The sequence below is a fragment of the Dryobates pubescens genome, chromosome Z (assembly GCF_014839835.1).
Source record: "Dryobates pubescens isolate bDryPub1 chromosome Z, bDryPub1.pri, whole genome shotgun sequence".
Classification (NCBI taxonomy): domain Eukaryota; kingdom Metazoa; phylum Chordata; class Aves; order Piciformes; family Picidae; genus Dryobates; species Dryobates pubescens.
Genome location: NC_071657.1, coordinates 56,859,611 through 56,877,969, shown reverse-complemented (window position 1 = coordinate 56,877,969; position 18,359 = coordinate 56,859,611). Strand labels below are relative to the sequence as shown.

The following is an 18,359-nucleotide window of genomic DNA, read 5'->3' as shown; positions in this document are numbered from 1 at the left end:
GAGCAATCTACACCAAAAGAAGACAAAACAAAACAAAACACAATTGGGAATGCCATTAAGTAGCCTCCAACATATCTAATAGCAAAGGGAAGTGAGATGCATTGGACTTGATGACCTTGAAATGTCCCTTCCAACTCAAACCAGTTGATGATCACGTGTGAGCAGAAACATCTTTGACCACAGCTTTTTCTAAACTTGCGTCTCTGAACAGGGCTATTTGTGATTCTGGCAATCAACCAGGAGCAGTGGCATCTCCTAAGATGGTGGCTGCAATGTCCTCAGCAGCCATTAGAGAGGCAAAATCATTTCCTTCTTCATTGGCAGGACCAGATGTGGCCTCTGCAGTAGCGGTTTTGTCTCAAAACCTGTCGGCTTCTGTTAAGCCTGCTCTAAATCTAAACACAGCAAGTTGAGCAAGTAGTGGCTTTAGATAGGATAGGCAGGAGTAAGGTAGATGCAGCAGATGATGGGGGAGAGCAGCAAGAGTCCTCTGCTGGTGAGGGAACTTCTGTTAAAAAAGATCCTGCTGGAGGAGGAGAAGGTTTGTCTTAAAGACATAGCTGAGTTACTGAGACCATCAATGAATACTGGAGATGCAGGACAGGATACAGGTTCTAGTAAGACAGCAGCTAATGGAGGTGCCTGTGAGCTTAAAGAGATCCTTAAGAGAGTAGCAGCAGAAGCATGGGGACAGCCACTTCAGCAAGATGACACAGATAAGGAAGAGGATAATATTCATACCACTAGTACCCCCAGGCAAGAAATAAAGCATATTAGGAAGGACTATATCAGAGCAGAGAATGTGCCAATTCCAGCTTGGCTTGGCAGATGTTTCGATGCAGGTGCACCAGTTCTAATAGTGGGAGAAAAGTCAGCATCTAAGCTAGGAACTCTCTCCAAGGATAGTGGAATAGATAGACATCTAGGCAGGTGTCTTGGTAAGGTTTCTCTACAGACACGCCTTTTACTGGCAGCTTTTATGAGGTACCCATCCAGAGATGACCTTCCATGGAATCCTAAACCCTGGAACACCATGGATGAGGGAATTAAACGTTTGAGAGAGTTTGCTGTGAGAGGAGTTATGTATAGCAATCATGGCACTCTGAATCCTGATGAAATTCCTGTAGGAACTGGTCTTGCTAAAAAGCTCATCAAACTTGCTCCCCTTAATTATGCTATTATTTTGGCAAGCAGAATTGTGGCAAGACATTATGGTGGAGCTCCTCCTATGGTTGGCCATTTCACTGATCAAATGAGACAACTGGAGGATAGTCTCACATGTCTTTCTTTGGTTTCAGCCATTGAAACTCTGTCTGGTGAGATAAAGAATTGCATGAAAGAGCTGAAGGAGGAATTTGAGAATTCCATATCCAAATCGACACAAGGAGATAATTCCAATTCTTCCTCCAGCTGGATACAAGTTTCATCTGTTAGAAACAAGACGTCCTCCAAGGAGGTCATTCCAAAACAGGTCAAACCAAAATGAACCACAGAGGCAATCACATGGGAGTATTTGGATAACACTGCACGAACAGTTTGGTGACAACATGAACAGATGGGATGGTCAACCAACTTCTAATCTTTTCAGGAGACTAAGGGAACTGCAGAGTGGCAGAACCCAAGGTAGCAATACCAGAAGGGTAGCTGTTACTTCCAGAGTTTCCCAGAACAACTCTAATAGCTCCAACAGTGATCCCATTCTAACACTGGACACTCTGCTAACTGCACATGTGGATGTATTCCCCATAATTAGGGGTGCCCTGCCTCCCGCCACAGGGAGGAGAGGGATAATGGAGATAACAGAATCTATTGGGATGTGTACATCCAGTGGCCTGGCACTTCAAAATTTCAGAAGTACAGGGCCTTGGTTGGCACAGGAGCTCAGGGCACCATAATGACATAAAATTATCAGGGATCAGAGCCTGTAACTATTCTGGGAGTCACTGGTGGATCTCAAGAGTTAACTAAGATAGAAGCTGATGTAAGTTTAACTGGTAAATAGTGGAAGAAGCATACTGTTGTAACAGGACCTGATGCACCTTCTATTTTGGGAATTGATTTTCTGAGAGAAGGGCGTTTCAAAGACCCTAGGGGGTACAAATGAGCATTTGGAGTAGCATCAGTAGAAACTGATGGACAAAAATTGAAGCTGTCTGTTAGACCTGAGCTTTCTGATGAATCTGCAGTTGTGGGACAACTGCAGATAGAGGACATAAAATTGCCAGTTGCTTCTCAGACTGTGCATCATAGACAATACAGGACCAACCGTGACTCTTTGTTGCCTATTCAGAATCTGATTTGTCAGTTGGAGAGTCAGAAAGTCATCAGCAAAACTCATTCACCTTTCAACAGTCCAGTATGGCCTGTGCGAAAGCCGAATGGAGACTGGCGTCTGACAGTTGACTTCTGTGCCCTGAATGAAGTAACTTCACCTGTGAGTGCAGCAGTACCAGACATGATGGAACTCCAGTATGAGCTGGAATCCAAAGAGGCCAAATGGTATGCTACCATAGACATTGCTAATGCTTTCTTCTCTATTCCTATAGCAGAGGAATGCAGGCCTGAGTTTGCCTTCACCTGGAGAGGAATCCAGTACACTTTTAACAGATTGCTAATGGGCTGGATCCACAGCTCAAGCATCTGTCATGCAGTGATCCATTATGCTCTGGAGAAAGGTGGTGCTCCAGAACACATCCAGTTCATCGATGATATCATCGTCTGGGGTAAAACTGCTGAAGAAGTCTTTGAGAAAGGTAACAAAGTCACTGATGTTCTCCTGAACACAGGTCTTGCCATTAAGCAAGACAAGGTGAAAGGACCTGCCAGAGAGACCCAGTTTCTGGGAGTGTGGTGGCAGGATGGACACCGACACATTCCAGTGGATGTGGTAAACAGAGTCTCTACCATGGCAAATCCCATGAACAAGCAAGAAACTCTATGTTTCTTGGGTATAGTGGGATTTTGAAGACTGCACATTCCTGGATCAGTCAGATTGTGAAACCTCTGTATGATGTGACTCAAAAGTTTCCAGTGGGGTCCTGAGCAACAAGCAGCTTTTGACCAGATAAAGCAAGAAGTACTCCAAGCAATGGGCCTGGGACCTGTTCAAGATGGTCCAGGCATTAAGAACATTTTGTACACAGCTGCAAGTGACAATGGTCCAACCTGGTGCTTATGGCAAAGAGCTCCAGGTGAGACACGAGTATGTCCTCTTGGTTTCTGCAGTCAAGGTTACAGAGGTTCAGGGGCAAATTACACTCCAACAGAGAAAGAGATTCTAGCTGCCTATGAAGGAGTGAAAGCAGCTTCTGAAGTAATTGGAACTGAGTCACAACTTCTCTCAGCTCCCAGATTACCAGTTCTGAATTGGATGTTCAAAAGTAAAGGTTCTACACCACATCATGCCACAGACGCCACATGGTCCAAGTGGATGGCTCTGGTAACACAGAGAGCTCGAATGGGAAATCTTGAAAGACCTGGTCTGGTGGAGGTGATCACAAGTTGGCCTGAAGGCACTAACTGTATGAAACCTCCAGAGGAGAGAGTAATTCGTGCTGAGGAAGCTCCTCCTTACAATGACCTTTCTGATGATGAGAAGAAATATGCTTTGTTCACAGACGGTTCCTGTCGTCTTGTCGGAAGCAAGCAAAGGTGGAAGTCTGCAGTGTGGAGTCCAAGAGCTGCAGATGCGAAGGATGGAGAAGGAGAATCCAGTCAGTTTGCAGAGGTAAAAGCTGTCTGGCTATCTCTTGACGTAGCTGAACGTGAGAGATGGCCAAAGCTTTATCTCTGCACTGACTCATGGATGGTAGCCAATGCTCTGTGGGGTTGGCTAAAGGACTGGAAAAAGAATGGCTGGCAGAGGAAAGGAAAGCCTATTTGGGCAGCTGACCTGTGGCAGGACATTGCTGATTGAATTGAGAGAATTCCAGTGAAGGTGAGACACACTGATGCTCACATTCCTAAGAGCAAAGCTACTGAGGAACAACAACACAACCATCAGGCAGATCTAGCTGTGAGAGTTTCTCAGGTAGACGCAGACTCTTGATTTCGATCTCAACTGGAAACACTGAAGTGAGATATTCTTAGCTCAGTGGGCTCACGATTTGTCAGGACATCAAGGCAGGGATGCAATCTACCAGTGGACTCGTGACAGATCCATAGACATTTCCATGGATGCTACCACACAAGTCATTTAAGGGCAACAAAGTTGGTGAGGGGCTTGGAACACAAGCCCTATGAGGAGAGACTGAGGGAGCTGGGGTTGCTTAGCCTGGAGAGGAGGAGACTCAGGGGTGACCTTATTGCTCTCTACAACTACCTGAAGGGAGGTTGTAGACAGGCAGAGGTTGGTCTCTTCTCCCAGGCAAGCAGCACCAGAACAAGAGGACACAGTCTCAGGCTGCACCAGGGGAGGTTTAGGCTGGAGGTTAGGAGGAAGTTTGACACAGAGAGAGTGATTGCCCATTGCAATGGGCTGCCCAGGGAGGTGGTGGCGTCACCATCACTGGAGGTGTTCAGGAGGAGACTTGATAGGGTGCTTGGTGCCATGGTTTAGTTGATTAGCTGGTGTTGGTTGATAGGTTGGATGAGATGATCTTGAAGGGCTCTTCCAACCTGTTCTGTTCTGTTCTGTTCTATTCTATTCTATTCTATTCTATTCTATTCTATTCTATTCTACTCTATCCATGACTGTGACATTTGTGCTGCTATTAAGCAGGCAAAGCGATTTAAGCCTTTGTGGTATGGTGACAGATGCTCCAAGTTCAAGTATGGTGAAGCTTGGCAGATTGACTATATCACTCTACCTTGTTCTCATTCTGGTAAGCAATACATGCTTACTATGGTAGAGGGAAACACTGGGTGGTTGGAAACTTATGCAGTTCCACATGCAACTGCACGCAACACCATTCTTAGTCTGGAGAGACAAATCCTGATCCTGTGGAGACACGGAACTCCAGAGAGGATTGAGTCAGACAACGGAACTCATTTCAAAAACAATCTTGTAAAAACCTGGGCCAAAGAGCACGGCATCTAGTGGATATTCCACATCCCCTACTAAGCACCAGCTGCAGGGAAGATTGAATGCTACAATGGTTTGCTGAAGACCATTCTTAAAGCCATGGGTGATAGATCTTTGAAAAACTGGGAGAAACATTTAGCACAAGCAACTTGGCTGGTACATAGTAGAGGTTCAGTGAAACAAGCTGGACCTGCCCACTCAGATTTGCTACAAAAGGTAGAAGGTGATAGAGTTCCTGTTGTTAAAGAATCTGTTAGGCAAAACTGTCCGGGTATTTTCTCCTTCAGGAGAAGACAAACCTGTCCTAGGGGTGGTTTCTGCTGAAGGTCATGGTCACACTTACTGGGTAATGCAAGAGAATGGTGAAATTCAGTGTGTTCCACAAAGAAAGCTAACTTTAGCTGAGAGAGTTTATCTTCAGAGTGTTGTACAGATACATTGGGCCCAAAAGAATCCATGAGGAATCTACAGTGCACGAACCCTGAGAACCCTGAGAGCTCCGAGTCACCTGAGAGTCCCTGATTCCTTTTCTTCGCTTCATCTGCGAAGGGACAAACCGTTATCAGTTTTCTTGTTTCCCGGTTTTCTTGGACTTCTGAATCATTTACACTTGAGGACAGCCAAAATGGACTGTGAACTTTACTTACAAATTGTACGTATTGTTTTAGATTAGAGGGACAGTTAGCCATTGGAATGGGCTGCCCAGGGAGGTGGTGGAGTCACCATCCCTGGAGGTGCTCAAGAGGAGACTGAACGTGGCACTTGGTGCCATGGTCTAGTCATGTGGTCTGTGGAGACAGGTTGGACTTGATGATCCTTGTGGTCTCTTCCAACCTTGGTGATACTGTGATTCTGTGTGACAGTAGTAACAGCCAATGAAATTGTTTATAAGGGGTGGATTGTGACAGGTTAGGCTGTGCCTTTAAGAAAGATAGCTTCAAATTCTCTATCTGAACAGTCCGGTGTAAAAAGGGAAACAAGGATTAATTCTAAACAAATTTCATTGGTAGATGAATCATAGGGCTTGTGCTCAAGGCCTCTCACCAGCCTTGTTGCCCTTCTCTGGACACTCTCAAGTGTCTCGATGTCCTTCTTAAACTGAGGGGCCCAGAACTGGACACTGGTTTTATCTGACAAGAAAGAGTTAAAATATTCACTTTATCCCTCATTATGTGAAAACTTGGTCTTTGTTCTATACCTTAAACATACTGTACTGTATTTCCTCAAAGCAAGAGGAAATCAAGTATTTTCTTATTATCAAGTCCAATTGCAGATGTTTTACATTTTCTGAAATGATTGATAGACTGTACCAGAAAGTAACAGAAAATCCAGGCAATTAAAAAACGTAAGTCTTAACAAAATTAGAGAAACAGCTATGTGAGAAAAATGTTTTGCCCATGACAAATCAGAAACTAGATGAAAAAAAGTGGCAGTTATGTTCTGGCCATATATTTATTATCATACAATAGTCCAGGCCAGAAGGGACCTCCAAAGGTCAGCTAGTCTGACCTCCCAGCATTCAGCATTATAAACCTATGACAGAAGAGATGAGACATAGGTCATCTGTAAGTGATATTGGGCAAGGGTCGAAAGTAAAATACTGTTTAAGTCTTCAGTTTCAGACATCCTATAGACAAAATGTTAGGAAAGAAAGACTGAATAGTCTCATAAGAGACAAATTAAGAATTACAATTCTGGAAGGTTCTGTCAAACAATCCTTACCAAAATAACCCTCATGAATGTACCATTAGATATGCTGAATTATGAGTCTAATAAGGAAGAGCTGTGATTCAAATCTCATAATGAAATTAAAATTCCATCATTTTTCACAACTCATTTAATCCCATGCCTACTGTAGCTGTTTCACGCAAGTCAAAAGCCTGTTCTCATGAAATATGGGCTATTCTAAGAACACTGAACTCACTGTACATACTTGTGATATAAAGCATTTAAAAATAACTTCTCGGTTGGTTTTGCTGATTCACTCTAACAGCTTAGCGTCATCAGGTATGCAAATCTTCCTCAAGCTCATTCCTAAAAAAGCACAAATGGAAGTTGCTGCTAGAATGATTGCCACACAAGTGCAACAATTTATTTACTGAAAAAAGGACAAAAGTCACTTATTAGCCCACCTCTGGAATTTTGATTAGTACCAAGAAAGGAAGGCATTGACAATTCAGGTGTCCAAACATATAAGGCTGTTACGCTGCAGTTCTACCTGGGCTATCAAAATGTTAGCATGTCACAAAAAAAGCTCATGAGCATATGGGAGTTCTGCACATGTCTCCTAGCTGACTGCCCCTGCAAGGACACCATGGAGTCCCTGGCTGGGCAGTCTCACCACTGCAGCCCTGGACCACTGATTGCAAAGCACCACAGGGACACTATTCAAAACTGCAGCAGCATGAGTCAGCTCAATTCCCTATTCAAGTCATTTTCTGTCTCCATTTTCTGTCTTCCAAGGCACAAATACTTCAAGATACAAACCAAGTCTGGTAGCCAACTAAAATGAATCTCTCCAAAACATATAAGGAGCTAAAATGAGCTTCCATGTATCAAAGTCTCTGCTATCTGAAGAATCATATTTATAGCCCTATATTCCTGAGTGTGCATACCAAACTAGTTGAGATTTTCAGCAAAATTAATTCCTAAGCACTTAGTGATGGTGCTCTAATACCAGCTAAGAAATCTGGACTTCTTGGCTGTTTTCTCCTTCTTTCATTTTATGTGACAGATTTTGCTCAAGCACCTACATGTCCTCTTACTTGACAAGTCATGATGAAATATAATTTACAATAAGGCCCCCACTTAGGCCACAACAACCCCATGCAATGTCACAGGCTTGGGAAAGAGTAGCTGGAGAACTGCTTGGTGGAAAAGGACCAGGTAGTGCTGAAATGCTGAATATGAACCAGCAGTGTGCTCAGGTGACCAAGAAGGTCAATGGCATCCTGGCTTGCATCAGGGATAGTGTGGTCAGCAGGTTTAAAGATATGATTGTCCCCCTCTTCTTGACACCGGTGGGGCCACACCTCAAAAACTGTGTTCAGTTTTGGGTCCTTCACTACAAAGAGGGCATTTTGTTGCTGGAGCAGGTCCAATGACAGGCAACTAAGTCAATGAAGGAGACTGAACACAAGTCTTACGAGGAACAGCTGAGTGAGCTGGGTTTGTTTAGTCATCGAAAGAGGAGGGAGGACCTCATCACCCTTTACAGCTACCTCAAAGGAGGCAGAGGTTGGTCTCTTCTCACATGCAAGAGACAGGACACGATGAAACAGGCTCAAGTTGTGCTAAGGGAGGTTCAAGTTGTGTATCAAGAAAAATGTATTCACAGAAAAGATTATCAGGCATTGGAACAGGCTGCCCAGGGAGGTGGTAGAATCACCCTCCCTAGAAATGTTAAAAAATGTGTATATTTGTACACGGTTGACATGGTTTAGAGGTAGTAGTGAGATTGTGAACTCTAGGCAAGTGGCTGGAATTGATGATCTCAAAATTCTCTTCCCATCTCAACAGTTTTATGATTCTATGAAAATAATTTCTTTTCAGGATTTTATAAATGACTTTACATGCTCATATTTCAAGCTTCTAGGTGTGACATTAACTGGATTTGGATCTTATGTGACAAAGGCAGCGGGATATACACCACTTTGGCAAACTGTGGAGCTGTGGACACTGATGACCAAAATTCCCAGATCCAAAAATTACCCAGAGGATAGTAATAGTGCTAAATAGTAACTTCTGAAGTTAGAGCATTTAAAGCTTTTTAGGGTAATGACAGTTTCAGAGAACAATGAACTTCTGAAGGAGGAAAGCTCACTGCTTCTGCAGGTGGCGGACACAGGGAGACTGAACACATCTATCACTTTTCTGAGGTTCTCCCTGGCTGCAGGCAGGCTGGTGAAAATAAAGGCATAGGTAAAGAAGAATCACTTAAGCAAATACAGTGACCAACTGCTGACTTATGAGCAACAGGAGATTTCCCAGTACTGCTGAGTTGGGAAACATCTGCCACATTCTTCAAAACAGGACAAAGCAGCCACAGTGTATTGCTTGAACTGCACTTCTTAGCGGGCCAAGGGTAACCAGCAACCAAAAAGATTTAATCTAAAGGCTCCAATATCCACCAGTGTAACAGTGAAGTGTCCCCACGTGGAAGATGCTCTTTCCAAAACTCTTCTCTTGCTCTACCTCAGTACCAGATCCACAGCTCCTTTTCCTGCACATACATGTAACAATTCATTGTTCAAATTTTTTGTCCTTGTGATGTTAACATTAAGAGTTACGGAAGTTATTAGGTACATGACACAAAACAGAGGCAAGCACTGGAGTACCCATTTTAAGTCATGTTGCCTGTTGTCTTGGTAACCAGTTAACAAACTCTGTTACTTGCTTTTCAGCAGCACATGACAATGACATCTCTGCAAGACGCGGTATTGTTAAGGAGTCTGCTAACTCAGCTGCTTTATAAGGAATCAGAAAAAAATAATCCGCTGGCATTTCCATTCAGAACCCTGTTTTTTCAGGTTTCATAAATCATCCATAAATTGCCAAACACACGAGATTACTCTACCCTTCACAAGTAAACGATCCCTATGTGAAAGTCACAAAAAGAGTTCAGTCTCAAAGGATTGATAAAGGGCTGTTTAATTACATACCACAGACTACTCATTACCTTGAATGAATACTTTCCTCGGACAAAAGATCACCTAGTTACCCAAATTCAAAAGAACTTCTGAGTTTGGGACCGTGAGGGAATACATACTTACAATAATTTCTTTAGTATGAACGTTGGACATTTCACTGGTTAAACACTCACAACTCAAGATTCGGGTGTTGTAACAGAAATCAAACATTTGGAAACTTTATAAGCAAGTAACTACAAACCCCTTTCTCTTCCTACCAAACAGTGGAGAGGATACAAAGGACCTCGTGAACAGTCAACAACAGAGAAGGACAGAGAAGCTAAAATAAATGATCCCCTGACCTATGCAGTGGGATTCTTGAGGTACCAATGGGCTTCCTCAACAAATATTAGACAAAAAAAAAAAAGAAAAAAAAGAAAGAAGAAAGAATGGTCAAGAGGCTAGCTTTATTCCTGGATGGTCCTTTCATCCAAGTTTCAGGGTCCTTTAATGGTCTTTCAGCATAGATTTATTGTTTAAAGATTGAGCAGTGGTGAAAAACACATTCATTACTGCTTGTCATAGAGATGTTGATGAATTCCAATCACAAGCAATTAAGCTGTAATTCAACATAATGACAGACTAAACAAGTCTAGACAAACAAGTAGTAAAAAAAAAAAAAAAAAAGAATTAAAAAAATCACCCAAAAATACAACCCCTAGAGAAAATACCCTAGGAGATTCTACACCCTTTCTTTGGAAATAAAGAAAAAAAGGTGCATAATCTTATTTATCATATGAAAGCAGAGTATTACTTCATTTTAATTAATGCAATGGTATGAGAACATATCATCTAAACAGAACAGCAAAAATTACTAGAATATTGAAATATTTCTGATAAAGGAGAAGTGCAGAACCTTTTTGTCTCTGAAGTTTTAAAGTAAAACAGATACATGCTAAAAAATGGGATGTATTACATCTTGCATTCTTAAAAGATAAATTCTGCTCAATTCACTTCAGAATACCCTCTCTGTCAAACAAAGCAACTAGCATCAGCAAGAAGTTTTGTTGGCTTAATAGCACTAAAACTGAAAGACATGTAATCTAGCCCTGAGTTCACTTCCATGTAAATCAGGAACAATATGCTTTGCATTATTGTTGAATTGGTTGTGTTGGTTTTGAAACCAGAGGAAAAAAAATCATAGAGAAGGGCTTTTTTTCCTTTGGGTTTTGGTTTGGGTTTGTTTTTTTTGGTGTTGGGTTATTGTGGGGTTTTTTTGGGGTGGGGGTGGGGGTGGTGTTTGGGTTTTTTTTGTTTGATCTTGGTTTCTTTATATTTTCTTCTTTTTTGTTGTTGTTTGGTTGGGGGTTTTTGTTGTTGTTTTGTGTTCTTTTTTTAACAGTCTGGCAATATTTTTCTCTATAGATATGCAGATATGTCAAAATCTGCTATAACCTACACTGCAAGAGGAAGAATTAGTTACACAATACATTTTTGTACATTATTTGAAACCATCAGGTCACTGTTGTATGTGTCAACAGTGTACAGCAACCGACCCAAGATATGTGATGTAGTAGCATGATATGACTTTTCATAGCCATCTTCTTTCACAGTTAAAAGATATTTCTGAAGTTGAAACTAGTTGTACTAGTCAATATGCACATGGCCACAATGATTTCATCAACAAAAGCAACCTCTACACCTTTGAGAGGATCATATTTTTTCACATTAAAATCACGATTCATTTCACCCATTCTCACTGAGCATTTGTGTTACAGTAATGAGATGTCATAAAACTTACCAAATATTTGACTCCCATGCAACTGGAACAAAATACAATTTTATACTTCACAGAAACAGACTTTTTTGTGGTTTTTTGCTGATTCATCATATGAATCCTCTAAAGCAAGAGCAGTCTTGAAGAAAAGGCAGCAAAAGATACTTAGTGTCATGAACCAAGTGGAGTTCTGATTTCCTCATATAAGCTGAAGAAAGTCCCTGTGAATGAAGGTAGACCCTCCACCTTTCAGCTTTTTATATTAAGAAAGCAAAAGTCCAAGCCCTTAGGGAAGAAATATGGAATTTGTGCAACAGTTGTGGCACCAGTTCTTGCTCTCTCAATCTGTAGAGCTAAGCTTTCAGGTTTTTATGTATGTGCTCTACCTACCACACAGTAAACTGCAGCCTCTGGGACTGCTAGATTGGTTGCTATGCAAACAAGCTCTTGTTCAGTCAAGAACTGGCTTTTACTTAACATTAATCTAACATCTACTTAAAACTAACATCTACTACAAAAGCAATGATGAGGATAACCAAAAAGGCTAATTATTTTTAAGCTAAGTTGCGAGAAAATTAACACAAAACATAAATAAAAGGAAAAAAATATTCATTGTAAAGAATCAGAAATGAAAGTAGGCCATACATTTCCATAGTGTATTTTTATTAATTCTGCTTTCCAAAGGAAAAAAAAAATCAATCAAGCAAACAAACAAGAAGCCAACACAAACTCTATCAAACACTTCCAAAAACTCACCTCTAACTTCAGGAGAGAACCGAGCTGAATGGCGAGACACAAAAAGTTTCAGTTCTTGATCCAAGTTGCATTCAACCAAGTTTGTGTCCCATGATCGGATTCCTAAATTCAAAACACAAAACAGATCCAGTTTGATACACAAGCACAGGACATTTTAGCTGAGCCTTTCTCCATTTGCATTCATGATTTAACATAGTTCTAAATTCCAAACCCATCGTCTTTTCTTTTGAAGACACACAGACATTTTTTGAAAGGTGCAGGGTGCTCAAAAGGAGCACTCCAGACAGGAGTCAGTCGCAAGCAAGAGGAAACCTGCCTTTCTGAAGGGTGACCATCCTCTAAGGCATGAGCTTTAGGACTGATGTTCCTATGTCCTAGTACCCATATGACGAGAAGTTATTGACATCCCCAAACTGATTTTAAAATAGCAATACACTGATTCACCCTAGAAGATGCTTCGGTCATATTGCAGGACTACCATGCTTATCCCTCTGAGAAAAAAAAACAACAAACCAATGCAAAACAAACCAAAACCACCACACCAAACCAAACCAAACCACAAACTGCATCATCTAACGTGCTAGAAAATAGTATTTAAATGCAAATTATTAAATCGTTGACTTCCTCATTCAAAATCTTTGAAGCATGCCATATTTTAAATTAAAATTTATTTATGAATTATCAAAATTCTGGTTTGGGGATTTAAAAAGTATGTGCTTGATCTTTTTATTTTAAAAACTAAACAACACATCTCTATTCCTTACTGGTTTTTCCCCCAGCTACTTAGAAAGTGAGACACTTCACACGTATGATCAAAAAACTTATTACTGCAAAATGTTTGCAACCAGAAAACAAATTTATAGTTTCTTTCCCTAAGATTTTGATGACTGATAAATAGTAACAGAACATACCAAATATTTGTCTGTAATTTTATTGTTTTGAAATTGTTCTGAAAAGTCTTCCAGTTTTAAAAAATAATGAGCAGGCAGCCAGCCTATAGGTAAGTCCAACAATTGCTGTGATTTTAACTACCAACATTACAGTGATTTTTTTGTTTTGTTTTGTTTGTTTGTGGGTGTGGGGGTTGTTTGTTTATTGGGGTTGGGTTTTCTTGTTTGTATGTTTGGGTTTTTGTTACCTCTGAAAGGGACATCACTACAGTTACACAAATGAGCTGGCAAACACAGAAAGGACTGCAGATGAGAAAGTGTCTGGTGGCCCCTCCCAATCTGTCTGATGGTGCCTTTGTATAAAATTAGTGAGCTAAGTTACTCTGAGGTTTGGTCAGGAGATGCCTGAAGAGGTGTGTGGCCATCCCCTTACCATGAGACTAGCAGTAACACTCTTGCTGCTCAGGGTTTCAGTCTATGAATGCTACTCTAAATGCTGCCTCCTATGCTATATTCTTTCAAAGCAGCAGAAAATGCAGGGCTTGCACTGGCAGAAGCCATGATGTAGGGCCAACGGATGAAGAGAAAAAATTTGGGTTAAGAGCAGAGAAACCAGATCTGCAGTCTCCCATTGCAGTACTGGGTAGCTTCTCCATGCAAATATGAATATCTGCATTTCAAAAGACTGAAGTTTCTTCAGGAAGAATTCATGCAGGTATCCTTGTCAGCATCCCAGTCCAGCTAGAAGCACACTTATTACTGAGACAAGCTATCACCTATTAAATAGCTGCCATTTGAACTTCTAAATAGATTTGGAAGTACAGCATTGCCTGCATGTCTCATAGCCACTCAAGAGAAAAATAACTGAGCTATAACCATCCACCTCCACTTCCTAACTGATACATGATTCAGAGTCACAAGCTGCTGGCTAGTCTCTTCTGCAAGTCTTGGCACTTTAATTTCTTAAAAATCTCTTTGCCATATGGTGCATTTTTGGGGCACAGCTTTGGCAGACACAAGTTCAGCAGGCTTTAATGTCTTCCAGGTGTTGGAATATTTGAAAGCAAGAAAGTGAAGATGATAAAACAGCACATATGAAAAGTATGGCTAGTAAACCAACATCAGTCACAAAGTAGCCAGGTGATTCTGCCCTTGTACTCTGGTAAGAGCTCACTAGGGGTACTGTGTCCAGCTCATGGGCCTCCAACACAAGACAGACATGGACCTACTGGGTCCAAAAGAGGGCCATAAAGATGATCAGAGAGCTGAACCACCTTTTGTATGAAGACAGGCTGAAAGAATTGGAGCTGTTCAGTGTGGAGAAGAAAAGGCTCCAGGGAGACCTCAAAGATACATTCCACTATCTGAAGGGGACCTACAGGAAGACTGGGGAAGGACTATTTAGAAGAGCTTGTAGCAAGAGGATGAGGGGCAACAGTTTTAAACTGGAGCAGGGTAGATTTTGGTCAGACATTAGGATGAAGTTCTTTACTGTGAGAGTGGTAGAATACTGGAACAGGTTGCACATGGATGTGGTTGGGGCTCTGTTCCTGGAGACATTCAAAATCAGACTTGATATGGTCCTGAGCAGCCTGATACTATAGGAGATGTCCCTGCTGACTGCAGGGGGATTGGACAAGATGACCTTTGAGGGTGCCTTCCAACCCAATACAATCTATGAATCTGTGTGTAAATGAGTGCTGAACATAAAAATGTCAAAGAAAACAGCTTGCTGGCCTTTTACAGCAAGCTTGTGTGGTGAGACTACAAAGCATTCTGGACTAAGGCAAGATGGACTATGATTCAGCAATGCTGCTAATGATAGGGCCTGTCCACCATTCCTAGCTGCTTTTGTCATGAATTCAAATTTGCTGTAGGGATAAGATTCTGATTAAATGTAGTCAAGATTGCTGCACCAGGCAATGTTCAAAATACAGGACTCAACACAAAATAAAAAGAAAATTTAAAAAAAGCCTAGCAACCCCATGCACACAGTAGTCCTCAAAGCTAAAGCTGCGATTTGGATTGAATGTCCCAAATTTGCAGCTGCATGATTCAGCAGTCTGGATGCAAAAAATGTGCATATACGCTATCGAGTATCATAATGTATTATATACATGATACAACCAAATCAGGTGTGGGAGGTAAATCTGAAACTAAAATCCAAGGTCAGTCCAATGGTGTAGATCATTAAGAGCATGGGCGTAGCTACTGGAAGCATGGCTGAACTGAATCTATTTCTTCCTTTCTGCAGTCTTAGGAGTGCAGTGCCACTAGACACAGTACTAATGAGACAGCAGGCAGGGCACACCCAGAAGTATCTGGTAGATTGGTGAAAAAAAACTGAAGCTTTCTCTTCTTCATTCTTCCCTTTTTTTTTTTTTTTTTCCTTTTTTTTTTGTGGATGGTGGGTTGGAGGATCACCCCCTTAAAGTCACATCCCAAACATAGTTGCTGAAAATGCATCTTGCCACACCATGCCCTCTTCATGATATACTAAGAAATTACTCTGCATTCCGCCAGGTTGCGTAGCATCACACCACTGATGTGTTATCAGCAGATGTTTTCTTTGACACGTTGCTCTGCAGTTTGGCGCATGAATCCACAGTTCTCCATGATGTATTACAAAAGACAGTGAGGCAGGGTTATCAAAAATACAAAACACATTTAAGGCTCTGTTGAGAATAAAAGTTGAAAGAAGGGTAGTTTTTCCAGACTACTGCACACTTTCCAAAGAAAACGATTAGTCAAGCCCATATTTGCCTCATGCAGATAGAGCTTCAGACTCTCAGTCTATTCATCCAGAACAATGCACCTCAAAATTTGATCTTTTTTTTCGCAGCAGGTAAAATCTCAACTGGATCATCTGACACAAGGAGCAGTGAGGTGACTTCTAATCCAAAATAATTACTAAAAAGGCAAAGCATTCCCTCTGAACATCTAAAACTGTAAGTGGGTGTTACGCTTAGTGGCAGCAGGTAACAGCAGCAGAGCTATGCAGCAGCAACTGTACAATAGAAGCTTCAAGAAAAGACTGAAAAACAGTTCTTCAGAGGAAAGATGACATCAGCTGTCTGGGGGCAGGTGGTTTATCCATCTGCTTTATAATTTTTAATAATTTATATGTAGCCAATTCACTCCTGACAAAACCAGAAATTAAATAGAATTAGGTAAGTGCGACGCTGAAGAAGCTCTAAATGACAAAGCCTCAATAGTTCTTCCTAGAAGACAATGGTAGCAATAAAGATGAAAGGTCATGATGAGAGTGGCTAGCTGTGATGAGGTAGCCCTTTACCACAGTCATGAAAAAGAATTAAGAGAACCAACCAACTAAAGCAACAAAGCTTGAGAAAGCACAATGGAGACAAATGAAGTCCTAGCTGGACGGCTGAACCACACCTACATGACAAGGCTCCTACCAATTCCCCATTCCAGTCTCTTTCTCCCCTCTAACAATGGCAGGTTTCTGAAATTTCTGCTTTCGCCAGCCCAGAACAAACAAACGAACACACAGAAGTTACAAAATCAGGAATCAACTGAATTTAACAAACTATAGTAAAGGATCTGGCAATAATTTTGTGTTTCACACCACGATTACAGAAATGTTTTGGTTTTGTTGTTTTTTTTTTTTTCCCCTCTGCACGTACACTGCTATTGTACCAGAAAACCACAGAAAACTTATAAAACTGTCATTTCACTTCCAATACCTTCCCTCTACCAGTGTCTTAAGAAAAGGACAAACACACATCGAGCCAAAGCAGCCCATAACCGGGCAACAATGAGGCTGAGCACTTCGGTATCAGCCTTGTCACCCCTACAGGTTTTCTTTATTGAAATATTAATCGGCGAACGATTCTCCAGCCATGGGAGAAGTCTCGCCGCGCGAAGTTAGACACAAAGGCACGGCTGTGCTCCCGCTCAGTCTTTGAGGAGAGAAAAGGAAAACGCCCAAACCCGACGCTTCGGTTTGACGACGGGGGACGCAGGTTTGCGGGCGGCAGCCGCCCCGCAGCCCCAGCCCAGCCGCAGCCCCAGCCGGTTTGCCGCCGAAACCGCGGCCACCCTTTGTCCGCTCCAGGCTGCCATAGGACCGCAGTGCGGACTGCGCCACGCCCACCCGCCGGTGTCTCTGGGCAGACGGGCTTAGCGGCGACACTGCGGGGGCTCCGCTCCTGCTCTGGTCCCGGACTCTCTGCTGCACAATGAGGGGCTGGGGGCTCGCTGCTAGGCTGGCTCTATAGGCGACCAGCCCGCTGCAGCACTCTGCACTGGCGGCAGCCAGACCCGGGCCGCAACCCTTGCTCTGCAGTGCCCGTACTCTGCTGTAGGAGGAGGCAGGGGGGCTGCGGCGGGACACTTCTGGAATAAAGCGGGGACCGCGACGGGGCGACTCGCGTGTCCACACCCTGCGTGGGATGGGTGTGTTGGGAGGGCGACCCCCGGCCGCGTCCAAGGAGGGGGGGAAAAGCCGGCAGGAGGGTACCGCGGCAGTGCCTGCGGCGTCCCTGGTCCCCGCCACCTCACCTCGCTCGATGTTGGCGATGGCTCGTCGCAGGTGCTCCTCTGTCACCAGCTCTCCAACGACCACCAGCAGGTAAAACTTGCTGTCCAGGAAGCGGTGGGAGAGGCTGGGCGAGGTGGAGGTGAGGTTGGGTATGCTGCAGGAGGGCTCCGAGTCCATTTCTACCACCACGGTGGCCATCGCCACCGCCCCGCGGCTCCGGGGTGGCGAGTGGAGAAGGGCCGTTCAGCAGCGGCCCCGCAAGCTGCAGGCAAGGAGGGAGTGAGGGCGGGTGGGGAGGCGGCGGCGCTTTTATACGGAGATGGTGCAGGGCAGGGACCTGGTGAGGAGGAGGAGGAGGAGGAGGGGGGGAGTCGGCGCATCCCTGCGCTCCGCCGCCGCGTTTCCAGCATCCACAGCTGATGTCATCTGCAGCAAAATCCTCCCCGCGGCAGCCCCCGGAAGCAGGAAGGACGCGGGGGGCGAACAACGCCCCGAGGGGACGCGAGGAGCTGCGGCCCGGGCTCGGCTCCCACCTCTCCCGACCCTCAGCCCGTAACCCTCCAGGGCGTTACCCTGCTGGGCTGGGCACCCTCGGGGGTCTGGCTCTGCTGCCGCGGCCACTCCTGGGGTCCCAGCCTTGAAACACGGCAGTGAGGAGCTGCAGGTGATACCCAGACAAATCTGGGGAGCTCATCTAGGGAAGACAAAACCGGGATCCAGCTACATCCCCGACGCTGTCAGATGAAAAAGCAGTTCCACTGTCCAAGGCCAAGGGTCCTGT

General features: G+C 43.4%; 1 protein-coding gene across 1 annotated transcript in view; it reads right to left on the bottom strand.

Annotated features, from left to right (window-relative positions):
• The window catches only part of MAP1B (microtubule associated protein 1B), a 77,564-nt gene extending 59,594 nt beyond the window's left edge, over window positions 1-17,970 (bottom strand). Inside the window, exons 1-2 of the mRNA XM_054178102.1 lie at window positions 17,599-17,970; window positions 12,185-12,286 (exon numbers count right to left, since the gene is read on the bottom strand). Coding sequence (XP_054034077.1) covers window positions 12,185-12,286; window positions 17,599-17,776 — 280 coding nt within the window. The 5' untranslated portion in view covers window positions 17,777-17,970. The remainder of the gene's footprint in view (window positions 1-12,184; window positions 12,287-17,598) is intronic.
• Between the last annotated feature and the right edge of the window lie 389 nt (window positions 17,971-18,359).